We start from the raw sequence: 27,192 nt of genomic DNA, 5'->3' as shown, positions 1-27,192 counted from the left end.
TCTTAGTTTCTGTATTTCTATGTGTGAAAAATCGCAGAATTAAAGGTGTGTGTCTTTAGCCCTTTAGCTTTTTTTTACATAGCCAATATTTCTTCATGTTGAAGTTATATTGCAACCTGTTTCTTTGGCATGCTCTTGACAGACATTAATGCCTTTATTGATCATTTTCATCTGGATTGAGATATTTTTCAAAACAAATTCAGAAAAATCCCAGTTGTAAAAAACAAATAACCCTGTACATGTGGAGCTAGCCTAATTTGCATTCCTTTTTCTCCACTACCAAAAGAGTCTCGGACATGCTGAATGGAGAAGATAATCCAGTAATTAATCCAACATCTAATAGGACAAAGAAATGGAAAGCAAAAGTCAGATTGATTTTTCAATCCAATTCCTGGATTCCAATTTTTCTTTTTTAAATTACATTTTTAAAAGATTTTTAATATTTATTTTTAATTTTGAGTTTGAAAATGTTTTTAAATTAGGTTTTAAACAGGGTTTTAATACTTTGTTTTTATTTTATTTATTTTTATATCCTTTTTGAATTTGAACTCATCACAGAAAAAGCAAGAACATAGGTGAAAAACACCACTGTGTGTGTGTAATGGAGGACTTTTCTGAAAGACTGAAGAAACGCTGGTGATTCCTCCTAATCCAGAGACATTAACTGGAATTGGGTCAAAAAGTGCCAATGTGAATATTAGCCATTAGACATCCTTAAATGTATTTATTTTTTTGTCAGTTCCCCTATGTCTGTCACGGTTTATGTCAGTTACTGTGCTACACTAGCGGTTTAATTTTGATACAATTTTGTCCCTGCATGCTGTGTTCCTCCCCTCTCTCTTTGTGGTGTGTGTCTACACCTGCTAATTCATCCAGGCTGTTCTAATCAGCCTTTGTATTTATATCCTCGATTCTTCCTTTTGTGTTTGTTGTAACATCTGTTATTTCTCCATGGCATTCCTGTTTTCATTTCCAGTTTGTATAAAAAATGTAAATAAATCATCCTTAATAGTTGAGATGCAGATGTCTTTTGGCTCGCTCACTCTATGTGTGTGCACAATTTCATCATAAGTTACTCCAAAATTCCCAAGAAAATAAAGGACAGTTACGCTTAAATTCAACAAGATTAACTGAATGTGATGACTTAATATCAAAAATAAATTAAAAGCCATCCATGATATTTGACATAAAGAAAACACATTCCTCCTCTGTGTCAGAGTTTGCAGAGCTTCATCCCTAATTTCAGAAGAATTCCTGAGAAAATAAAGACAATTGCGTTCTCGTGGTGTTCTGCTCCGTAGTGTCGTGGTTAACACGTTTACGGGCCAAGCAACAGGTTGCTCGGCTGATTACAGCCAGAGACTGGAAAGGGAGCCCAATTCCCTTTGCAGTCACAGCAAAAACCTGATTTCCTCTGTGTTTTAATCCGGACCTAGGGACAACTAGAAGCATTTGGTCCGCAGACCTCAAAGATCTTGCTGGAGTATACCAATTTAGAAGATCAGAAAGATGCAATGTTTTAAAAACAAGTGTCAAGACCTTAAAATAAATTCAAAAACTAACTGGCAGCCAGTGTAGCGAGGCAAGTATAGGGGATATGCGCTCTCGCTTGTGTGTGCAAGTCAGGAACCTTGCCGCAGCATTTTGAACCAGCTGTAGTCGGCCAATTGATGAGGAAGTAACACCAGAGTAGAGGCTGTTGCAGAAGTCAAGGCGAGATGAATTAAAGGCATGGATTGCTTTCTCAAAGTCTCTAAAACAGAGAAATGGCTTCGCCTTTGCAAGTAGGCTTAGGTGAAAGAAGTCAAAAATGTGGAGCTACCTGCTCTGGTGACCCTTTGATCTCAGACCTTTTATTGCTTTGACAAAATATACACTGTTAAAAAAGAAAATTAAAGTCCTGACCAGGACATCGCAGAGCTCCTGGACAGCGCAACCTGGTCATGTGGGATGGACCAATACAGAATGTCCCAGAGCTGTTCTATATTCCTCCTCAGTATCTCTCTTGCCCTACACAGGATTACAAGCAGCAATGTAGTGGTTCAGTACAACAGTACTCACAGACGCCCAAATCCAACTTGTCAGGTCTCTTATTGTGGTTCAGTGTCATACAAGGCACTTTCTATATCGTTGAGACATATTTGAGAAGAAGGGACAGACAAAGGATGTAAAACAGGTCATTATTTAGCATTTTACAAACAATTAAATCCCTGTTCAATTTCAAATACAGTGTGATATCTTACAGCTTAGTTTTTTCCCCACTGAATGTACAGAAGCCCTGTAAGATTTTAACTCCCTAATGCTTAATGATGGTAATACTTAACATTTCCTAATGTTAAGTCATTGGTTTCTGGGAGAAGACCATGTTAGCAGCCAGGCATGCTTTATATGCTTACAATATTTGTGTGTTGAAAGGATTATTTTAACACAATAATTGAAGTTACAGTTATTTGGATTCTATTTTAGGCACATACTTGCCTGTTAACCAACGATGAGGTTCTAATGATTTCAGCTCACTGTGCTGAAAAACAAAGTTACTGTCTTTGATCTGAGGCGGAACCACAAGTTGTTTCCCTTTTTTCTGCAGTGCTGTGGAGAAACAATAGATTTTTGTGGATTTCCAAAAAAAGGAAACATGATTAACTGCTGTGTTTGTTCTTAGCGTGTTGGGTTTTGTTAGTTCTGAGTTGCTTTCGTTTAATTCCTCCCTCAGTCTTCCTTTCTGCTTTATTTAGTTAATTCGTGTTTTCCTGTTTAACTCAATAAGATTGAAAAGTACAATTTTCACAGATGCACAGAAATCTAAAAGAAAGTAAATACATTCACATAAGTGCAGGATGTTGTCTAGAATCACAAATTTATGTAACTGTGGGGAAAATAAACTTAGTTTTTGTGTTTGTTTGTTTTGTTTTGTTTTTGAATGAATTGTAACTTAATGCTTAATTGTTGTAGTAGGATTTCTAATAAATGTAGATAAAAAGCAAAGCAACAGATAAAAGTATCAGTTCATGTAATGTACATGATGGATTTGTAGGACAAAGGGTGAAAGTATACATGACCAACAGGACACTACACTTCTGACAGTTTCTGTATGCAACTTGAGACTGAGTCCAGTTCAAAAGGGACACACTGATCTGTCCTTTCCCTCCATGGTTGATGTCGGATTTGTTGGACGGTCTTGTAGTCTGAAGGGGGAACACAGAAAACAGAAGAGATGCAGCCACATGTATTTCACAGTCAACACACACTCTGCATGTGTCAGCATAGTTTGGGAAAAAATTATTTTAAAGGACCATGGAATAAACGATTTGAGACATTTGAAGACAGGGGAAAAATGCACTTACTGAGTATTGATCTGAAATATACAATATGCAATGATGTGTGTGTCAGCTATAGAAAGGGCTTCACTTCCTGTTAAACAGCAGTGCACAAAACAAGAGGAAGTTCAACATTCAACACCATGACATTTTCACTGAATTTAACAGTCACTGAGTGGTGAGATAAATGTGTGCTAAGCCATAGTCATAGCTAAGGCTTTTTATGCACTTACACAGTGCCTGGGTTCATCTCAGCTAATGCTGAGTTCATGCAGAATCACTATGTGCTCCACTTCAGTCGACACGACTCTGCGTAGCTTTGATTAGCGGAATCAGAAATTTCTGTTTCTTAGAAGTCAATAGTAGATAGAGAATTGGTATGCAAAACATGGATAATGCAAATATATATCTGACATCAAATGGTGCAAAATGTCATGTTACATTCATTAACATGCTGATCAAACCTTAATCAAACATACTCATTTGCTGGTGTAATGGCAGTGGAGTTAAAAGACAGAAATATGAAAACTTGAGCATATAAACAATAAATGTTTCACAGAGTGGCACACTGCTCATTTTATTCTTTTCAAGCTACCTGGAGACAGAGTGCAGCTCAAAAGGGTCATCTGGTCTCAGCGTCTCTGCTGTCTGTCCTCTCTCGGTCACTCTTCTATGTGCAGATTCTCAGCTGCCAGAGAGGTCTAACTTTTTAGAGAGGCCTAAAAAGTCTAATGCAGAAAATGTGCATATGATCAATTGAGGCAGTTCACAGTAAATCAGATAAATGTGTAATGGTCATACAGTGCAAGCATTTCACTACAGAAGATGGAGGAAACCAGTGTTCTTTAACAGGTTTGAGGTCCAGAAATGTGTGTAATTCACATCTTTGCCTCCTAATTTATTGACCCAGCCACTTCTAATGAAGGGTTGCTGAACTGAAGAAAGGACTCTGTTTCCTGTTAAACTGTCGGGCACAAGGGAAGATTTTTTAATAACTATTGTTTATTAACTGTGTTTAATAACTATTAATTGTGAACAGATATTGGGAGTACTTATTAGTGGTACTTTGAGATGTAGCTTCAAACTTTACACCTGCCACATGGCAGGTGTAATTCTGCCACTAGGCTCACCGCCAGCTTGCTGTATGTCATCTGATTGAGGCTCTGCTTCCTGTAAATCACCTGATTTACTGTTAATAACTCTTAATAACTCTTTCAGCAATTTCAGGATCACTTACAGCGTCACAAAGTGTGTCAGTCTCAAACCTGTCAATTCCCCTTAAATTTTCCTTAGCGTAATCATCTCTATCCATCAGAGTCTGAACCTTCATCACTGTCTAACGTTGGGTTGCATAAGTCAGGTGTATTTCTGATTGTGTCTTTGAGTTTAAGCAAAGCCCTCACAAGCTTATTCCATGTCACAGCCTGAAACAGCTGATGCCCTTTGAGAAATGGAGCTCAAGTTATGAGCTGAAGAGACGATTATGCTACAGTCTTGGTAACTTCACTACTTCTTGTACTTCAGAGAGCACACAGACAACATTGCCATGAACAGCTCTTTTGTTGGCCTTTTGGAAAAGGGATTACTTTGGCAAATGCTATGCACTTGGCAATGAGATGCCTCTCTAATATGCACAGTTCATCTGGAATATCTGTAAGCTGTAAATTATTAGGTATTGCTAGGGGAGACGTATTACCATTTTAAGCCATCTTTGGCAAGTGTGACAGATCCACTCTCTCTTTCTGTTATTTGGAAGCATGCACTGTTCTGAATGTTGGCATTTATCATGGCAAACGCGAATAAACTTTCCCATAAGGCAAAAGTTTGTCCGAAGGGTTAGGACTGGTAAGCCCACTTTTTATTTGTGATCGAAACTGTCATTTTGGTGTCTATTTTGCATCTTCCTCTGTATGTACTGTCTATACTTTTGGCTAATGTCTATTGCAGTCTGCATTGTGTTACACATTGTTTGTCTTATTCTTAGCCGTTGTTTAAATGTAAATGCAGCATCCCTTGCATAACGAGTGGTGATATAAGCCTTTTAAGACTCTTTGAACTCAGAGTGCATGGCTATACGTAACCTCTGCTTTTGCTTAAAGCCGATGTCCTGTTGGTATCGATTTGTGATGTATGACGTTTGTTTTTGTTGGAAACTTCTGTCTTGATGTTAATGAGCTTGGTGATATGACTTTTAAACTCTCACAAATCTCACTGCCATATCTCTTTCTCTGTTGTTATTTTTTCTTAGCATATGGTAATTCTCAATTTTGTTTCCAATGTCAAAGCTCTTAAGTTTTTCCTTCATTCCTTAGAAATCTTTGTTTCTGTTTTTTGGTTATTTGGTTATGAGAAGCTACCTCTAGCAGACTGTCATGCTGAAGTTTATCTACACTTAAACCTGAGATGTGTCCCTTTTGACAGGAGAAATACAACCCTGGGCACTGACTGCTTAAGCAGGAGAATCTACATGTGGCATAGTGCTTTGCTTAAGCTCATCTAGATGCTGAAAAAGCACAGGCGTCAGTTCAAAATGAGCATCTGGACTGGTGCCTAACTTTAGGGAAAATTTTGTTAAGCTTTGTTATAAGATCATCCAAATGTGTGAAAAGAAACCCGACAGCTGTACCAGTTAGGGCTGCTCGATTATGGCAAAAATGATAATCACGATTATTTTCACTGAAATTGAGATCTCGATTATTTGACGATATTTATTTAACAATAACAATGTATTGAATAATGGCTTTAAAGATTGTCAAAAAATAATATAAAATAGTGTGCAAATACTGATTACAGTGCAAATGTTTGCAATATAAAAATAAATGAAAATGTAAACATCTATGTTTAGTGAACTTCAAAATACTGCATAATATTTAATCCACGTCTGACTCCGCAAACCCATAATGTTTCCACCAATGTTCCCTCTAATTTTTCATGTGTCTGAGCGAACACACAAACTCCCTGAGCGATCCCTTGGACCACTGTGAGCGACATCAGACGTGTGCACTGTGGTCACGCCAGCATCTAATCCATCCAAGTTACATGGTTTATTAAAATAATCAAATTACAGCATTTACATTTATGTTAGACTACTTTTAATTAACTGCTTTAGCCCACTTACAATGAAAATTTAAAAAATCTTGTTCATGACCTGTGTAGTATGTTAACACTATTGGAAGTAAAAATAACTTGAACTCCAATTTTGAAAACACAACTTTCTTTCTTTCTTTTTTTTCATAAAGCTCTGACTTGTATTATGAGTCTGTGGTCTGGGAGAGTCCTGTAACTCTCTGTCTGCCAAATACAGCATATAATGACCAATGTTGGGCAATTAATTATATAGTTACTACTTCAAAAAAGTAACTCAGTTTGGCAAACAACAAAGTTTTTTGCAGCTATTTTTTTTTTTTAATGCAGCCAAGGCGTTTTTAAATAAACATTTCAAACTATTTACAGAACAATCAGCTGTTCTGCATCAAATTTGATGCCACATAAATTATTTGTGCCACTCCAAAATATAATTTCTGTTCCCTATGAGATAAAGGAGAACAACAGCCTGATACCTGCAGGCCTGACAACAGGAGATGTATCACTGCTGTAACACCTGTAACATTCAGCAGCCGCCTCATTGTTCTGACACACACAACAAAACTATTGACTACACTACACACTAACTACACACTAACTACACAAGATTTGCGCTAAACGTCTCAAATCTCTCACATCTCAGAACACCGCCGTCACTCCTAAAACTTCCCCCCGTTTCTTAACAACTAGATGCCACGTTGCCATATCATTTTTTGATTGGTCGACATGGTACTTTTTTCGACCAATAGGAAAGGGTGGGGGGTTTTTTGGTTTTGTTTTTGCTCACAGGTGGAGAGCGCTTTCGAGCGGTTTCCTTATAAAACGCTGTTTTTACAGTTTCTTCCCGCAGTAAATATAAATAACGATAGTATTCAGGAAGAAAACCAAACATTGCAGATATTTTTATCATAACTCTGGTTTTACGTGGCCTATCAACACAATTTAAAAACTGGTATAAAGTCCACACTTTTTCGTCAATTGTTCCGTCTGTCCTGCTCACATCTCCAATGGTTGTACACGTTGTCATTAATGTGGCTTCACTGCACATCAGCCACGCAGCTTTGCTAGCTAAAACACCGGTGTCGGCACATAAGGACGCTGTCATAGCCTGTCAACCACGTTGATTGGCTGCGTTTATACGAATGTGAATCGCATTATTGGCTGGACTATAGGATAAGGTGGCATCGTTCTAATCCCATACAGGAGCAGCCAGTCACTTACTGACTAACACTGCGAAACAGAATTGTTAAAGTTTTAATTTTAATTTCAATTCAGGTTAGATTTTTTTTGTGCGCAACGCAGATTTTCTGTGCGCAGAGACCGTGCCAGCAGTGCGCAATTGCGCACGTGCGCAGCTTAGAGGTAACATTGTTGACAACAGTATAATAGAACTGGAAATTCTGGAGGCGCCACTGATAGATAAGCAGAAGAAAATGGATGGATACTTAGGATAATACAGAGCCAGTACTTGGCACTCCCAAAGCTTTATAGACGTTTTTCCAGAATCCTATTTCTCTTTCAACACTTTATTTATATTTCCACCTGGTTCTGAGAGAGTTTTATGCGTGATTTTATTTTATTTTATTTTATTTTTTGTCCGATCAATAATCAGAAACGAAAAAGAAGCACCATCTTTAAAGAAATAAACCTCGTTTTAAACAAACGGGATTGGTTGCCAAGGTAACTCAGCCGGGCACGTGCGCGCACACCTGCCGCAGTTTGAGTTTAATTAAACTCTCCTTGCCCCCCTCCTCAGTTCAAACCAAACCACTGACTCCGGTGCGCTGTCGCTGGGATGGCTGAACCCCGGAGAGTTCAGCTGTTTACTGTCAGCAGTGATGCGCCCTCTTCTAACTCGCCTTCGACCCAGAGGTGTCTGTCAGGGGTTCCGCAGATGGAAGAAACCCCCTCAGACCGACCTGCTGACACCGAAACAGTCCGGCTCGTCCTCACATTATTTGAGCCCGACGAGCGGAGCTTCCCGGAGTTCAGCTACACGCAGCTTGTTGATGACAAGGTGGGATTAAGTCACGACGTCCACCCTCCTAACCTGTAACCAGTTAAGATACAAACAGACCCGTGACTGTACTTAGTCTAGGTTAAGTAGGCTAAATATTGTTAGGCTTTTGGCTATCCACATGAATTTGTAAACCATTTAAGGTATTACACACATAAAAAGCAGTTCAGTTTTAATTCAGTTTGGACTGCATTGCTAATTCAGTAGCAGCCTTTACTCAGTTTCAACAATGGTTTAAAAAAACTAACTTTTTAAAGCCAGAGCTGGGTTTAAAAGTTAGATAATAGTCAAAATGGGACAAATATCTGCTTTAGTAACACTCACTGTGGGAGTAAATTGCTATTCTGAATGACTTGATTTGTTGACCTCATGAAAAACTAATAAACATGCTGGTTGCATTGGAGCCAGACGTGTTCAGTTTCCTGTAAAACAATGGTTGGCATGGCTTTTGATGGGTTTCAGATAAGTCAGTCAAAAGTTGAAGGACCACTGAGCAGACTAGAGGAGGAAGAAAAGAGGGAGAACGATGAAGTCGCTGCCATTGCAAGGAAGTTGGAAGAAAAATATGTGAGTAGCCTTTTACTCATGTAAATAGATTTTGTTTGTTTTTTGGTGTTTTTTTTATGAGGGTTGATGGGTACTTGTCTACGGCTGGGTGGCCCAGCAGTCGGCCTGGACATGATAACCTGAGAATCTCTTTTGATCAAGTTTTCTGAAACTCTTGTGAACACAAAGTGTGTTTAAATAGGCGCATGACAAATAACAGGCAATAATGACTGTTTGGTCATCTATACTTCATGAAAATGCAGGTAACAATCAATGTTCCCTCTAATTTTTCACGTGTCTGAGCGAACACACAAACTCCCTGAGCGATCCCTTGGACCACTGTGAGTGACATCAGACGTGTGCACTGTGGTCACGCCAGCATCTAATCCATCCAAGTTACATGGTTTATTAAAATAATCAAATTACAGCATTTACATTTATGTTAGACTACTTTTAATTAACTGCTTTAGCCCACTTACAATGAAAATTTAAAAAATCTAGTCATTGACCTGTGTAGTATGTTAACACTATTGGAAGTAAAAATAACTTGAACTCCAATTTTGAAAACACAACTTTCTTTCTTTTTTTTTCATAAAGCTCTGACTTGTATTATGAATATGAGTCTGTGGTCTGGGAGAGTCCTGTAACTCTCTGTCTGCAAAATATAGTATATAATGACCAATGCTGGGCAATTAATTATATAGTTACTACTTCAAAAAAGTAACTCAGTTTGGCAAACAACAAAGATTTTTGCAGCTATTTTTTTTTAATGCAGCCAAGGCGTTTTTAAATAAACATTTCAAACTATTTACAGAACAATCAGCTGTTCTGCATCAAATCTGATGCCACACAAATTATTTGTGCCACTCCAAAAAATAATTTCTGTCCCCTATGAGATAAAAGAGAACAACAGCCTGATACCTGCAGGCCTGACAACAGGAGATGTATCACTGCTGTAACACCTGTAACATTCAGCAGCCGCCTCATTGTTCTGACACACACAGCAAAACTACACTACACACTAACTACACAAGATTTGTGCTAAACGTCTCAAATCTCTCACATCTCAGAACACCGCCGTCACTCCTAAAACTTCCCCCCCGTTTCTTAACAACTAAATGCCACGTTGCCATATCATTTTTTGATTGGTCGACATGGTACTTTTTTGGACGAATAGGAAAGGGAGAGGGGGGTGGAGTTTGTTTTTGCTCACAGGCGGAGAGCGCTTTCGAGCCTTTTTTCATATAAAACGCCGTTTTTACCGTTTCTTCCCGCAGTAAATATAAACTATGATAGTATTCAGGAAGAAAACCAAACATTGCATATTTTTTTATCACAACTCTGGTTTTACGTGGCCTATCAACACAATTTAAAAACTGGTATAAAGTCCACACTTTTTCCGTCAATTGTTCCGTCTGTCCTGCTCACATCTCCAATGGTTGTACACGTTGTCATTAACGTGGCTTCACTGCACATCAGCCACGCCGCTTTGCTAGCTAAAACACCGGTGTCGGCACATAAGGACGCTGTCATAGCCTGTCAACCACGTTGATTAGCTGCGTATATACGAATGTAAATCGCATTATTGGCTGGACTATGGGATAAGGTGGCATCGTTCTAATCCCATACAAGAGCAGCCAGTCACTTACAGACTAACACTGCAAAACAGAATTATTAAAGTTTTAATTTTAATTGCAATTCAGGTTAATTTTTTTTGTGCGCAACACAGATTTTCTATGCGCAGAGACCGTGCCAGCAGTGCGCAATTGCGCACGTGCGCAGCTTAGAGGGAACATTGGTAACAATACATTGTGATAAAGAGAACGTTCATATATTAAGGCTTAATAAATTATGTTCGCTTGTGGTGACACAGGTTGTGCCTCCAAAAGCAGCCCCTTACTCCTTTTGTTTTTTAAAAAACAATTACCTTATTAACCTATAAGATTAAACTGATGTGTAAACAAAAGATGGTGATCACTATAATAAACATTAGTAAATGGTGCAGTAATGTTATGCTTCCTCTCAATACAGGGTGCCAAACCTAAGAAAAAAAAGGACCGCATCCAGGACTTGATCGACATCGGATATGGTTATGATGAAGAGGATTCTTTCATTGACAACTCTGAGGCTGTGAGTCGGTGTTAGAACACCTTTTGAATTCTCTCACAGCTGGTATAAACTCGTCTTTACCTGCTGTGCTACACAAAAAGACGGTTTGATTTATAGATTATGACACTGACCTCACTCACCACTGAATAAATGTTCTTTCTGCTTAAGCATTAGCTCACTGCTGCACGTGAAAGCTCTCAACAGACATCATGTGTACTGCTTGTGCTTATAGAGTCCCTCAGTAGTTTTTGTAATTGTATTACATACTGCTTTTAGTATGACGAGTTCGTGCCATGCTCCATCACCACCAAATTTGGTGGGTTCTATGTGAATTCGGGCGTGCTGCAGTTCCGTCAGGCCTCTGACAACGAAGACGATGACCTCACAGCCGAAGAGGGAACGCTTGAGATGACAAAAGTAAGCAGTAAGAGTACAAGACCGGCTGCGCTGGATATTTTGGCAAATCTGCTGAATAGATTTTAAAAGGACATTTTCTTTTATTATTTTTTTTGTCATCAACAATTTTTATTTCATTTTAAACTTTGATAACAGAACTGAAAAATAAATACATAAATAAATAATTTAAATAAAAAACAAACAAACAAAAAACACAAAGACAAAGAGAGGTTATCCTATTCTTTCTTCGCACACCAATCCCCACACCACCACTCTCTCATTACTCCTCTGTTCTTCAAGTTACAGAAAGCCAGCTTGTAAAGGGGGACCAATTACAATCATATTGATGCAATTTAACTAATAAACCATAAGTCACTTTTTCATAAGACGCCAACTTAGCCATCGTCATTAGCCACTCTTCATAGGGGGGTTCATTGGCGGGGTCTTTTTCCGCCAGTGTCTTAGCAGGACCCGTTTGGCCGTAGTAAGAGCCAGAATAATCCATCTTTTTGTATAACTGGAAAAGTCGCCATCAGAAAGTTCTGTGGTTACACCAAGTATGGACAGTTTTGGTGAGATACCAAATCTCCTTTTCAAAACACTGAAAATTACCTCCATTATGTTTTCCCACCAACCCCGAAGTGCCGAACAGTTCCATAAGAGATGTCAAATCCAAGCGTTTTGACCATCACATCTCCAACAATCGTCCGTGGGGGCCAAGTTCCATTTATACAGTTGTTGCGGTGTTCGATGCCACCTATGGATTATCTTAAGTTGGATAAGTCTACTGCCTGTTTCTTTATACATAGTGTTAACATTATGAAAACATGAATCCCATTCAACTGAAGATATGTCCAATGCCATGTCCTGGGCCCAATAGTCCTTAACTTTAAGGAGAGGGTCAGCTGACCGTTCCTGCAATAAATGATAACTCTTAGAAGTGATACCTTAAAAGGACATTTTTGATGGTCCTTGCACCCAAACTAATTTTTTTTTGCACCAATATTTTGGTTCTTTATAAAGTTTCTGAGTTGTTTAACATACCTTTGAACAATTTCTCAGAAACGTAAACTGAATGATGATCAGGAGAAGCCAGGGAAGAAGCTGTGCAGAGCAGATGGAGAGATAAAAAGCAACATGGATCATAAGTTAAGGTGAGGCTGACCAAAGTCAGACACTGATGCTGTAAAGCTGACTTAACAACACTAAACTATTCCTTTGTAAATTTCTTGTCTTGTAGCTCTTTGTCTGAAATTGGGCAGACTGATGAGATGAAGATCAAAAAGAAGAAAAAGGCCGTTAGGACTCTGAGTGTCACCAGCATGCTGAAAAAGTTTCAAAAAGAAAAGGCGAGAGAGCGACAGAAGAAAGCGAGGGACAAGGCAGCTGCAAATCTGGGTGCAACAGCAACCCCTCTGTTTCCTGCAGATGCAGGTGGGGGTGGAGGCATGGGGCTAACTGACCCTCTTCTCAGTTTAATTGGCTCAACCAATGACCACGCTCTTATCCAAGCAGCCAGCACAGTAGATTTTGATATTGATCTGGACTCTCTGTTAGAAGTCAGTGAAGAGATCTCATCCCCTAAATCACTTCCTCAACCAGCATTAGAGATGCAGCTGATCCAAAGCAAAACGGATGATCCCGTGCAACTCGACACCTTTACTGATCCCAAAACCCGAACTTCAAATTCCAAGACTAATTTTCTGGAGAAATGTGAACCAGAGCAAACCCAGCTTGTGTCAGATTCAAGTTCTACATCACAGAGCGCCCCGCTGCCAGAGGGACTTCCCCCAGCGCTGAAAGACAGCATTAGAAAACTCACAGTGGTGAGATTTTATGCATTTCTGCTGAAGGGAAAATGCCTGTGCACACTGTATAGGACGACAAACTGATTGCAATTTAATGAAGATTGTTTACACTGATTTTTAGGCTGCCAAGACATCAGAAGGAGAGTCAAAACTCAGGTTCTTCAGTCCAGATATCAACTCAATCCTGCTAGAGTGAGTTTTCCCAAGTGAACACATTTAAATGTAAAACCATTAACAGTGAACAGAACATTTTTCTCTTTGCAAGTTTTTATTAATATTATTTTAAGGAATGATGCTGAATTTAAGGGCAAAAAATAAACAACAAAAAGAAATGAGGAATAAAACTCTTGTCATGGAAATAGTGCGTTTATATAAGGCCAGGCTGAGTCTGTGTATGTATGTAGATATCTATAGATTGATAGATATACCTCAATGGCTTGTTCTTTCAGACACTACTAGTGAAGTGGTATTTATTTATATTAGGCGATCACATTTTGTGGAACTTGCATTCTCGTGTAAGAAAAAGTTGGACAGTGCCTGCTTCAAGTTTAAGTATTGATCTGTATACCTGCAAACCTTGAGGTTGACCTTAAATTTGCTACACGAGTAATTATCTGGTCAAAAATCTTGTTATACCTATGCTCATGCCTAAGATTTCAAATAATCTCCTTTGCAAATTGTAGCCGGTTTACACACTAAACTAATATGGTGAACACACAGATTAGCATGGCACACAAAGATGGTAGCTATGTAGCTGCAGCGTCACACAGCCGCTTTTATGGCTGCATGCTCAAAGGTATACAAAGCACTATATAACTCACTAACCCTCTAACTAAATGTGTACCTGTTCCACCTGAGGTATTGAGTGAGGTGTTTAAATACATGTTTCCGCTCTTGGTGTTTCGGCACAGCATTGAGTTACAGTGTCGGGAGCAGAGTGGGTCACTGCGCTCCAAGGTGTACACACACCTGTCATCTTTCCTGCCCTGTAGCAGAGATACGCTTCTCAAACGTGTAAAGAAACTGCTAATCGCACAAGTGGTGAGTGTGCTCATGTGTTCAGCTGCATTTCTGTTACAGAGTTGTAAATTATTTATACTTGTGTGACCTGCTTCTTATATGTGTTCTTGATAAGGGGGAGCCCAGTGGGGTGGAAGATCCCATGCAGAAACTTAAAGATGCCATTGGAAGATCTATGCCTGAGCAGATTTCATGTTTCAATGAAGAATGTCAGGCATATGAACAAGTCAAGACTTCAAAGTAAGTTCATTTATTCTTGGAAAATGGGGGTGAGACTATCAGCTACTAGTGTCTATAATTTTATTTAACAAAATAAAATCTACTTTCCTACTTTACCACCTTGTCTCATCTCCCATTCTTTGCCACAGTTGTGCCTGTATTTAAATATTACAACCTTTTCTTTAACTTTGAACTTGTTACCCCTCTGCTGTAAAAGGCTGATGGCTGACACAACCAAATTGTACAATTTCAAAAAGGCAGATGCGACATGAACATTACTCTAAAGCATGTACATTTACATGCTGTAGAGCAGGGGTAGGCAACTACAGGCCTGAAGGCCAGTGTACTGCAGGTTTTAGATATCACCCTGGGTCAACACACCTGAATCAAAGTTCATTACCAGGCCTCTGGAGAACTTCAACGCATGTTGAGGAGGGAATTAATTTAGCAATTTGAATCAGCTGTGTTGTATAAAGGACACATCTAAAACCTGCACAACACCGGCCTTGAGGCCTGGAGTTGCCCACCCCTGCTTTACAGCATGTCCATGCAGTTTGGTTTGCCCTCAACAAGGATGTGAATCAAAAAAAATATTTATCAAAGACCTTACATTCATGCAAATTAATTGAATGCTGTGTGGTCAAATGTTTATGCATGTTTAAGGCATTTCCCCTCTTTGTGATCAGTGTTGGGGTCATTGCTCAAAAAAGTAGTTACACACAGTACTTTTAGTGTGTGTGTGTGTGTGTGTGTGTGTGTGTGTAATGACCTGAAAATGCATCATTATCACCATTTAATAATATAAACCTATAGGGCTTACAGTCCCACACACCAAGGCAAATCTCTGTCCTAGTGAGGACACACATGATCTCTCTTAGTATTTAGGTATGAAAGACAAAGCCAACAGCACAAAGTCACTTTAAAGTGATCACCACAGTTCTGCTTTAGAAACAGGCTACAGCCTGACTGCTCATCAGTTTACCTGTTGAAGTTCAGGCTCTGGCTGCTGGGCTGGGATCAGCATTCACTCAGCTTTACCAACACTGGCTTCTAGGCTAGCTTAGTATTAGCATGTTGTCTGTGCAGGTGCTACTGGGAACCATCCCTAGCCCTCTGTGACAATGGCATTTTCTTTTTATCTAAAGGGCAACAGAGGACAATGATGAGGAGAAAACTGGGAGAAAAGCAGGTCCTAAGAAAGTGTTCAAGTGGAATGAGGAGCTCAGGTAAGCTGTAAAGATCAATAATGTGTTAACATGTTTTATTTCAGTAAGATCTTTAAAAACTGTGATTTAGTCCATGAAAACTGACACTGTGACCTGTTCTGTCATTTAGAGAGTGTTTGGGCCAAGTGTTGAAAGCAAAAGCAGACCATTATAAAAAGGAAAGGAAGGGGGAACAGGAGGTTGAAGAGCATCTCAAGATCTTTCTTGACAATGAGGTCAAACCGCTTTGGCCAAAAGGGTGGATGCAATCTAGGTAAACTATAATGGTGCAGTTTCAGTCCTGAAACTTAACTTTCATACTTTTAACTATACACATGTTACCACTTAAATGTCTTTTTTTTCTCTCTCAGGGTTCTGATGAAGGAGAGCAGGAAATTGTTAGATCTCTTTTCATTACTGTGAGTGCAGTGATGGGCGGAATTAAATGTTGTTACTTGTATGAATTTCTACATAAAATGTTTAAAATTATTTACCAAAAATGCAAGCATTGTTTCACATGTTTAGAGCAAAGAAGGCCAAGTGTGAGAAGAAGCAGTCATGCACATTCTCAGATGGTTGTAATGACGATCGAGGAAATCCACCACTGACAGAAATGTCCAGAGGAGCAGGTTCAGTCTTCACTGAAGGCTCCGATATCCTCGGTTCTGTTCACGAGGGTGCTGCCATGAAGAAGGGCGAGGTCAAAAAAGTGGAACTGGATGTCAGAGCCACCTCAAATTCAGAAACCAGAGAACCAGAGAAATCTCAGGTTGATGAGACACCCACTCCTGCTCATTCCCTCCTGGATCTCCTTGCTGAACAAGCCCTGGCTCAGGAGCAACACCTCCCAGGGCTCCAGGAGCTCCTAGCAGAAGCTGTAAAAACAAAGTGTTTTGTTCAGCACTGGAGCTTCGCAGAGACACAGAGTCCTCCCTTACTCCCTCCTCCTCCTCAGTCCAGCCCAGATGGTTTCCCAGCACAGAGTACATGTGGTGACATTTGGCCTCCGATGCTTCAGGTTGGAAGCACCAAACATGCAGATGCTGTTCAGGTGCAGAGCGTCTCTGAAGATGGTGGTGCTACAAAATGACAACCTTCAAAAAAGACATGCAGTAAGTTGTATATTTTCTTTTTGTTCTAACATTACAACGACTCTGAATTTAGAGTAGTGATTCCCATGTTCAGTTTTCTTTCTGTCTTAATAAAAGGGGACAAAAAGGGCAAACTCCAATTAAGGTGACAAAAACCAACAACCAAAGGGACATGTTTGTACCGGAAACAAAATTAATTTAAAATTCAAAAATCAAATCTCATATTTAGACACAATAAAAGATGGCTGTAGCTCCAAGGTTCAAAATTGGCTTCAAAATCCTAAAACCTGCATTCTGTCGTCGAGTGAGAGGATTATCCAGGATGTGTGTTAGCTAATGGTTTCTAAACGACGATGGCAGTAAAAACGCTGACTTCATTGTGGGACCAAACCAGTGTGTGACATCATGGTTTAGTAATCTACATTTTTATCAAACGCAACACATCAATTGCTGCAAAATGCTTTATTTATTCCAATAAGTTTCAATGTCAAAATAAAAGCTTTATAATCCACATTTTGTCAAGTGGATAAAGTGTTTTTCTTTTTAGATGGAGCAGAATCCTGAAGATGAACTGGGCACATGAGGTTCGAATGGAGTAGTTCTTATACTAGAATCAACGAAGTTTAATGTCTTAAACTATATACTTTCACTTAATACATAATAAAGAGAGCATGTCATAGGTGTTTATTTGGTGCTTTATTTTCTTAACATTTTGTACAGCAAATGAAGGTTTTAGTAGTGATTCATGTTACCGACTTGACTGAGGCTATTAACAAATGACTCAAAACAACCGAAGGTTCAACTGCCTAGTCAGCTTATTTAAGCTGAAATTTATTGTGCAATGAAAGTATTGCAAGGAGTAATGCAGGAGTGGTGAATAAGGATGTAAAAATAAAATGTCTCAACAAGCCTAAAGGGACGATGAGGAAGTCTAAAGTTACCCAACTAAAGAGCAGGCTGTTAGACAGTTAGCCTCTTGTACCATTTGGGTGCAGCCTTTTCTTTGACAGCTAACCCAGACAGTTTCCAAAAGGGGGTGGAGCAGGACACTTGGACAGTGAGTTGACACATTATGCCCAAGGATTTATTTTTTTTTTTTTTACCCCCACCCACCTCAACACATTGATCCAGTTTTCCAAATCCAAAGAGAATCCTTCCAAAAACTCTTGGATTCTTAACATGGCAGGATGGGGGCGTAACTCAGCATTTCTTCAGATATCAAATAGTAATGAAACACCATTGTGATGTTCAAAAGAAAATAAGACAACCAGATATCTTTCTGGATACCTTTGCTAGACTGCCTTGCCTTATTTCCACTTTCAGCTCTTTAAAAGTAAATTGTTTTTAACTAAATCATACTGCTTTCACATACCCATGAATACTGAGTGACTAAGGACTAAAATGTGAATTTCTTTCTAGAGAACGTTTCAGTCTGGAAGATGTGAACTTTGCCTTTTGGGCCGATTACAAAGACAGCTTAGTTACATAAGAACATGTACCTGGACAGAAGTTCAGCAACAAAACGATTTAAAAAAAACAACTAGAGCATCATCTGCTTTTAGTGAGACTCCACTTTCTTTGAAATGCACACAAAGACATTCAGATTCAAAGCTGAGCCTTGAGGGCACGAGAAATGACACAGCAATGAACATTTCTCTGCATTTTCTACAGCAGGAGCACTTTTATCCAAGTAACATGGAAAGCGGAACTTTTAAGGTTTTACACGTGAGTTATCATCTGGGTAAGAAGAACAAGCAGCAAGAAATGTCCACAACAGCTGTTTGCAGTTCCTGGAAAGCAGAAGAAACCATTTTCAGTACAAGATGACTCCAAACCTTCCGTTTAGGATTCCTCTCATGAATTTACATGATCATATATCAGAACAAAGCATTTCTCAAACTCCAGGAAGGATGATTTGGAACAATGAAAGTAGAAATGTTAACAGGGGCCATTAAGTGTATTCAGTAGTAATGCAGACAAACCTACCTGTGGCAGGAAGGATTTTTACTTCCACTGTGAAGTTTTTTGGAAATAATCCTTTAGCTTGGATTGTGTAATTTCCAGCATCCTTTTTATTTAAATGAGAGGGCGGGGCAACTATCTGCCCATTTTTGAACCAGGTCACTGATGGCTGAGGGTTTCCTGTCACCTCACATGGGAATCTCTTGCCCTCTGTCACCTTAAGTTCTACAGGACAGCTGAGCTGTGGTGCAACTGAAACGAGAAGAAAATCAGTGGAAAAAAAGACACTTAATACATTTGATCTAACGAAGGAAGCTCTGCTTCTTCACTCTTCTAGTAAGAAGAAAAAATATGGTTTAAGCAGTTCTATGTAACACTTTACAGTTGGCAGGTATATCGCTGGAGAACAAAGAGTGCAGTTTCATTTAAAGTAGTTTGAATATGTGATTTTTAAAATTGCATAAAGAAACATTACACATAACAGCTTTATATTGCCTCAGTAAAGTGCCTTTGGAGTGACAAACTGGTGCGTAGAGCAGAAAGTCTTCAGTCATGTATGTCATGAACAGTGCATATATTGTGACTATGGCAGAAGCTCTGGTGGTCATTTCCCACAGTCGATAAGTAAATATTAGGATTATCCACACCTGAACTGTGTTGATATGTTCTTTGCTGTATTTTCTACACGGTTGTCACTCCCATGTAAAAAGCAATTTTGGAAATGCTGTTGTGGCTTTACCATAATATTGCAACCCACGCACTGAGCAGAGCAGGTTACACTTATGGAGCTGTCATGCTGTTTTAAGCTTTGATAACCATATGCACATTAAACGTAGCCTGGGTAAGTAGTTGTTCAGTGATGTGCCTGTTTTGAATGGATGCTGCAGTGTTTGAAGCAAATACAGTTAAGCCCATAATTATTCATACCCCTGCCGAATTTTGACTTAAAGTTACTTTTGTTCAACAAGGAAGTTCTTTTTTGAGCAGAAATGACACAGGTGTCTCCCCAAAGATAATAAGACGATGTACAAGAGGCATCATTGTGGAAAAAAATATTTCTCAGGTTTTATTTATATTTTAGCAAAAAGTATCATGTCCAGAATTATTCATACCCTTCTCAATAGTCAATAGAAAAAAGCCTTTATTGGCTATTACAGCAATCAAACACTTCCTATAATTGCAGACCAGCTTTTTGCATGTCTCCACAGGCATTTTTGCCCATTCATCTTTAGCAATGAGTTCCAAATCTTTCAGGTTGGACGGTCTTCTTGCCATCACCCTGATCTTTAGCTCCCTCCACAGATTCTCAATTGGATTCAAGTCAGGACTCTGGCTAGGCCACTGCAAAACGTTAATGTTGTTGTCTGCTAACCATTTCTTCACCACGTTTGCTGTATGTTTTGGGTTATTGTCGTGCTAAAATGTCCACTGGTTCCCAAGGCCAAGTTTTTCTGCAGACTGCCTGATGTTGTTGTTGAGAATCTTCATGTATTGCTCTTTTTCATGGTGCTGTTTACTGTGATTAGGTTCCCTGGTCCATTGGCTAAAAAACACCCCCAAAGCATTAGGTTCCCACCACCATGTTTGACAGTGGGGATGGTGTTCTTTGGGTTGAAGGCTTCTCCATTTTTATGCCAAATGATCACAATGATGCCAACATCATTGTGACCAAATAATTCAATTTTTGTTTCATCTGACCATAACACTGAAGACCAGAAACCTTCTTCTTTGTCCAGATGAGCATTTGCAAAGGCCAAATGAGCTTTTGCATGCCTTAGAAGTGCCTGGAGAAGTGGCGTTTTCCTTGGTCTGCATCCGTGGAACCCAGCAGTGTCCGCTGGACTGTCTGCCTTGAGACATTGCCACCAGCAGAGCCCAGATTCACCAGAATGGCCTTGGTGGTGATCCTTGGATTCTTTTTCACCTCTCTCACTATTCTCCTGGCCAGCACAGGTTTCACTTTTGGCTTCCGACAATGTCCTCTGAGATTTTCCACAGTGCGGAACATCTTGTATTTTTTAATAATACTTTGCACTGTGGCCACTGGAACTTGAAAACATTTGGATATGGCCTTGTAGCCCATTCCTCACTTGTGAGCAGCCACAATGCACAGCTGCAGGTCCTCACTGAGTTCCTTTGTCTTAGCCATGAATGTCCACAGACCACCTGCAGAGAGCTGCTGTTTTTCACCTGTTGAGTTGATCAAAACAGCTATTTCCAATTAATCAGGGTAATTAGGATGCTTTAGAACAGCTTTGACTATTTGGATTGGTATGGAACTTTGGATTTTCCCAGAGACTGTGACAGTTTGTAAAGGGTATGAATAATTCTGGACATGATACTTTTTGCTCAAATGTAAATAAAAGCTGAGAAATATTTTTTTTCCACAATGATGCGTCTTGTACATCATCTTATTATCTTTTGTGAGACGCCTGTGTCATTTCCAGTCAAAAAATAACTTGCTAGTTGAATAAAAGTAACTTTAAGTCAAAATTTGCCAGGGGTATGAATAATTTTGGGCTTAACTGTAGCTTGCATGATGTAGCTTACAGAAAAAGTGAAGAGGGATCCTAAAGATGTGGAGAGGGGGGAAAAAGAACTAAAGGTGAAATTAAAAAACAGAATCCACATAAATTTCAAAAATCCGTAGCACAGATCACTGGTTTCACTTACAGAGTCTTTGTGATGCCATCACTGGAAGGTGCTGTGGTCCTTCAGGTCCCAGCTCAAGCTTGGCTTCACACCAATACTGAGCTTCAGTGTCTTCTTTACTGAATACGATGTTCAGAGTGAAGCTCTGAGTCACTGGTTTCTTCTCGCTGGATGTATTCAAGTGCATCTGAGCCAGCATTTTCTCCCCTCTGTAGAAGGTCACAAGGACGTTTTCAGCAGGCGCAACCTCTGTAACGTGGCACTGTAGAGTACCCTCAAACAGTGACTCACTGTGATTTAGAAATGTAATGGATACTCTGTCTGGAGGCTCTGTGGAGAGAGGTTGGCATATCAGCCATGTAAAGTGCTTCATGCATGTCAGAAGGATAATGCTGTTGACTTACTGTAGACTATTAGGGTGAGATTACTGTAACACGGTCCTCCCTGTTCAGATAGGGCAAAACACACAGGCTTGATGGTCCAGTCAGTCATCTTCTCAACACTCCAGACCACAAAACCTTGCCATGTAAAGTTAGGAGGGTTCTGGAGTTGCAAAGGGTAACAAACACAAAGCTATTCAGATTTTTTTTTTTTTTTTTTTTTTTTTCCCTCAAGTGAAGGCAATGAACAATAAACACAATGGATAGTACCATCTTTGTTGGAATACATCAGGTACAGAGATGTGAAAATGTTTTTGCCCCCTTCCGTGTGTGTGTGTGTGTGTGTGTGTGTGTGTGTGTGTGTGTGTGTCAGTCACACTCAAATGTTTTAGCCCATTAAACTAATCTCAATATTAACAAGTAAACAAAATGCCGTTTCTAAATGGTGTTTATTATTAAGGGGAAATTAACTGTAGTGTATCACGTCTTTGAAAAGCTGAGTTCAAGTTCTCTAGCCACACACAGGTCTGATTACTGCCACACCTGTCCTCAATCAAATCTCTTAAACAGGACCTGCTTGACAAAGTAGAGTAGACCAAAAGGTCCTCAAAACCTAGAAATCATGCTGCGATCGAAGGAAATTCAGGTACAAATGAGAAACAATGTAACAGATCTCAGTCTGGATAAGGTTATAAAGCCATTTGTAAAGCTATGGAACTCCAGCGAGCCACAGTGAGAGACATTATCCACAAATGGCAAAAACATGGAACAGTGGTGAACTTTCACTTGAATGCCTGGCCGAACAAAGTTACCCCAGGACCTCAGCAACGACTCATCCAAGAGGTCACAAAACACCCCAGAACAAAGAACAATAGGCCTCTCTTGCTTCCGTTAAGGTCAGTGTTCATGACTCCACCATAAAGTAGAGACGGGGCAAAAATGACCCAAAATGGTTCCAAGATGAAAACCACTGCTGAGCAAAAGGAACATAAAGGCTTATTTCAGTTTTGCCAGAAAACATCGTGATGATCCCCAAGCCTTGAAAAATACTCAGTAGACTGGGGTGTGTCCCATTACTTGTGGCATAAAAGCAACACAGCGTTTCAGAAAAGGAACGACATACCAACAGTAAAACGTGGCAGTAGTGTGATGGTCCAGTGCTGTTTTGTTGCCTGGGCATCTGGGAGACTTGCTCTGCTAAATGGAACCATGAATCTACCAAAACATCTTGAAGGAGAATATCCAGCCATCTGTTTGTGCCCTCAAGCTGAAGAGCACTTGGTTTTTGCAGAAGGACAATGATCCAAAACATGCCAGCAAGTCCACCTCTGACTTAAGAATAAGAGAAGGACTACTTTGGAGTGGCCTAGTCAAAGTCCTGACCTGAATCGGATTGAGATGCTGTGGCATGACCTTAAAAAAGTAATTCATGCTTGAAAACCATTGATTTTGGCTGAATTACAACAATTCTGCAAAGACAAGTGGGCCAAAATTCCTCCACAGTGCTGTAAAAGACTCATTGCCAGGGATCACAAATGTTTGATTGCAGTTGTTGCTGCTTAGGGTTGCCCAACCAGTTATTAGGTTTAGGTTTAGTCATTAGGCAATCACTTTTTCACACAGAGCAATGTAAGTTCCCCCTCTACATGGACCCCCAAAACTAGTGGTTTTGGAACTTGTGGTTCCTAGAGTATTAAAAAGTAGAATGGGACACAGTCTCCAGCTTTCGGGCTCCTCTTTGGTAGAACCAGTTCCTAGGAGTGAATTTAGGAGACAGATTCCCTCTTTACTTTTAAGTTTACTCTTAAGACTTTCCTTATTGACAATTATGCTGAAATCATGCTTCAACAGCTTCAACAATCCTTTCCCATAACTTTGTGGTTTCGCTCATCAACTTTATCCTTCTGTAGTTAAAATAGCTCTTCATGTTAAGTACAGTGAACTCACTGTCATGTGGTACCAATAACCATGCCTCATCAAAGTCACTTTAATCTCCTTTCTTCCCCACTGTGATGCTCAGTTTGGACTTCAGCAGTTGAAAAGGCGTACCTAACATAGTTGCTAGTAAGTGTATTTGCCAATACATTTCACACTTAGCATAACTCTCTTTACACTGGTTATGAAGTTGAATGAAGCCTGTGTGTGATGAAAATATACAGCTCCCTTATATAAAACTACAAAGTGAGGATATAAGCCTTATATTTAGTTTAGTTAGTGGGTGTTGTTTGGTTCTCCACATATAAAACACTGTGTATAATCAAACACTGATTAACCTACCAGTGGGACTTCCCAACCAATCCCAAAATACCCCATTCTTTGTATGGAGCAGTTAGCTTTGACTGGATCTCCAAACCTGTAAAAGGAGATACACAATTAATTGCCTCAGACACGCAGATGATTCTGTTAATTTGGTGACTGTTTCTTGATGTTGCCTCTTACATCTCAAAGTACCTGGTCAGTAAAAGTCATGACAGCAACTGAAATATTTAATAGTTGGAAATTGATCCAAGATAAAAATCAGAGTGCTGATCTTTGCACCATAGATTTCAGAAGCTCAACATAACAGGACTGCGAGGCCAAAACCTTGTGAACCTTTCTGAACAATGAAATACCACAAGGTCACCATGACTGAGTGACACCAAGCTGTCATTTTGCTGTCCAAAAAGGCTTTAAATTGCACAGATGAGTGAACAGCAAGTTAGTGCACACAGACTCTTATCACTGACCACCAACGTCATCCTGAAATAATCACTCCTTCTTTTTGCCATACCTGACTACCACAGTGGAGGGTGATATCTTTAGAGGGCAGAGGACACTTTGTGTTGATTCTCCAGGTGTGATGGGAGAAGGGACAAGGCTGACATTTGGAAAGGGAAGTGCGATTTTTGGTGGAAGAGATGGTATCTTAGTGAAAACAGGGGATGAAGTACCTGAGGTTAAGGGAGTGCGAGAAAGAGCAAGACATAAGTCATAGAAGTAAACACTGTGTAAATGTACTGTATCTTTAAGGTCTGTGCAAAATCATTTTGCACTTTTTATCAAAAATCCACAGAACAGGTTTTAACTAAGAAATTAAAAAGATCTAATTTTCCTCACTTTACTATAATAATCCAAGTCTTTAATTGCTAAAACTTTCCTTACGAATGTCAGCTTATGCAACTTTAGACTGCATGTTGTACCTTTCTGTCTAAGTTCAATATTTGGGGCAGCAATATTGTAAAACCTTGTGCTACATGTGCTTTTTTTTTTTTTAATAAACTGGAAGAAAACCTCAAAATACCATAAAATGTTTTATGCATGCTCAATCATCCAGGTCATCATCATCCATCCAAAATGCTGATTCTGTTCATCTGGATGTAGTTTTTAGTAGGAGAAACACTAGTGACTTCTTCAGTTGAGACTGAAACAAACATTTCTCCCACTGAAAACGCTACATCCAGATGAACAGAATCAACTTTTTGGGGTTCATTTATGCTGTGAAGCACTGTCTTATAAAATTTGGCTGAACTTGGGCAGAGAGCCCTGTACGCTTCAGAATTCATCCTGCTGCTTTTATCCGCAATCAATTAATAAAGACTAGTGAACTCCTTATACTGGATCCATATCGTGTTATAACAGTAAACGGCTTATGAAATGAAGCACATCACATCATCTCTAAAACATGGTGGAGACAATGCCATAAGATGGAAAAACAGAACATTAAGGAGGATACTGTACATGCAGACCTAACACACTGAGTACCTGTGATGTTAAACCCCATACTATAAATAAAAACATGAATAAAAGGATGGGTCTCCTCCTATGTTTGTCCTGGCACTGTAACCCACATGATCTCATGAGTATTTTTTTTTGCCATCTCATGAAATAATACTCATTTTAGCTGATCTATTGTGAACTATTGTTTCGTAGCATGCTGAATACACCCAGTGTGTTCCTCTGAGGAAGGAAGGACACCCTGCCCAAATCGTAAGAGATCGCTGCTCTTTTCAATTGACCATTGTTCCATCGAGTCCTGGGGTTGTTCTCCTGCCTATCAGATGATCTCACTGGCAGTAGGCGTGCCGGCTGTCAAAATTTATAGTTGTGTTTCCCATGTGCCACTCTGCAACGTGAACAATGCAGTACAACTGCCAGCTGGGTCAGCTTACAGACAGCGTAGTCTCCTGACCAAAGCAGGATCACAAGTCTCAAAACCTGAAGAATCAATGACGTCTTTTTTTTTCCTGATTTGCAGATCTTTGGGGATGGAAGCATCCATTAGGTTTAAGGAAATCTTTAAGGAAAAGTCTGCGTTCAAAATGTGAGTGGGAAGTACTGTCAGCTAAGTCTGCCTAAGAATCACAAATTCAAAGTTCTTCTGATGCAGAATGGAGCTTTACATGTGTAGATAATGTTTTGTGTTATGTTTTCAAATGTCTTATTATTGATGTGTTCATGTGTAACCACTTTGAATCCTCTCTAACAGCATATTACTTTTTTTTGTTTGTTTGTTTTTTATTTAATAGTTTCCTACAATTTTGGAAAAACCTGAGCTGAAACACTTGGATTAGATTAGCGGAGTAAAAAAAGGTAACTTTACCCTCAGAAAAGTGATCACATGTAATTTTGAACTGCAAATCAATTTGCCTCAGGGGTTCTTACAAGCGCAGCCACCACACTCTGCCCACTCATCTTCAGTCCCAGTTATCTCTGTGGATTGTCACACTCTTTAACCTTACTTTTTAACCTTATCTGCTTCTATCGCCCAATCGGCTTCTACACTGAACAGGTTCTTCTCATCAGAGCTGCCCACTGCACCCACTCAGCCATCAGTTCACTCACCTGAGTGGAAGAGCTGAAACAGCATGAGCGCGACAGCCCATCCAGGAGAAGCCATCCTTCTTCTGTCAGGTTAACAGCTGATCGATGCTGACGGTTCCACAGCCTGAGACTTATGAGGTAGCAGTGGGTTCTTTTAGTTTATGTGGAACTGTGGGGTGTGTGTGTGTTTGTGTGTGTGAGTGAGTGCGCATGTGGGTGTGGGGGGTGTGTATTTGATTTGCTTCTGTGTGTCTGAAGTTGATGACGAGGGAGTTCCTTTGCCCTGGCCTGTGAAACCCACCATGGGCGTTCTCTGTTGGTATATGAAGAGAGGAAGGAAGGGAGGGTCAAGAAAAATGCAATGTAGTGTTGCAGCGTGGAGGGCAAGAATAAGTTTGTGTGTGTGTGTGTGTGTGTGTGTGTGTGTCTATGAGAGAGAAAGAGAGAGTAGTTACATAGCAATACACTGATACAGGGCTTTTGAGAATAAAAATAATCATCCCATTGATGTGTTACATTGAAAAAAAGCACTAAAAAATCAGCTTCAATCAGCTAACGACATCTGATTGTTTTTTTTCCCTTTTTC

At 39.6% G+C, this 27,192-nt stretch overlaps 2 protein-coding genes across 3 annotated transcripts; one reads left to right on the top strand and one right to left on the bottom strand.

Annotated features, from left to right (window-relative positions):
- The first annotated feature begins 8,157 nt into the window (after positions 1–8,157).
- LOC116327582 (ubinuclein-1-like) lies at positions 8,158–17,491 on the top strand. The gene is made up of 14 exons (XM_031749193.2): positions 8,158–8,418; positions 8,881–8,985; positions 10,996–11,094; positions 11,350–11,490; positions 12,532–12,623; positions 12,710–13,295; positions 13,399–13,469; positions 14,189–14,318; positions 14,413–14,537; positions 15,662–15,742; positions 15,852–15,995; positions 16,093–16,140; positions 16,247–16,833; positions 17,360–17,491. Exons 1-13 carry the CDS (start codon positions 8,197–8,199, stop codon positions 16,809–16,811), a joined length of 2,409 nt encoding a protein of 802 aa, XP_031605053.1. The 5' UTR covers positions 8,158–8,196; the 3' UTR covers positions 16,812–16,833; positions 17,360–17,491.
- Positions 17,490–26,761, bottom strand: LOC116327583 (intercellular adhesion molecule 1-like). 2 transcript variants are annotated; one of them, XM_031749194.2, is made up of 7 exons: positions 26,628–26,761; positions 24,577–24,736; positions 24,084–24,159; positions 21,831–21,969; positions 21,448–21,756; positions 18,799–19,026; positions 17,490–18,602 (listed from the first exon to the last, which is right to left on the bottom strand). In XM_031749194.2, exons 1-7 carry the CDS (start codon positions 26,680–26,682, stop codon positions 18,532–18,534), a joined length of 1,038 nt encoding a protein of 345 aa, XP_031605054.1. In that variant the 5' UTR covers positions 26,683–26,761; the 3' UTR covers positions 17,490–18,531. The 2 variants fall into 2 exon arrangements, with proteins under 2 accessions (XP_031605054.1, XP_039469319.1); XM_039613385.1 differs by lacking the exon at positions 24,577–24,736 and having other exon boundaries at positions 26,628–26,757.
- Between the last annotated feature and the right edge of the window lie 431 nt (positions 26,762–27,192).

The sequence above is a fragment of the Oreochromis aureus genome, linkage group 6 (assembly GCF_013358895.1).
Source record: "Oreochromis aureus strain Israel breed Guangdong linkage group 6, ZZ_aureus, whole genome shotgun sequence".
Classification (NCBI taxonomy): Eukaryota; Metazoa; Chordata; class Actinopteri; order Cichliformes; family Cichlidae; genus Oreochromis; species Oreochromis aureus.
Note: the sequence above shows the minus strand (reverse complement) of the source record. Positions and strands in the feature narration are given on the sequence as shown.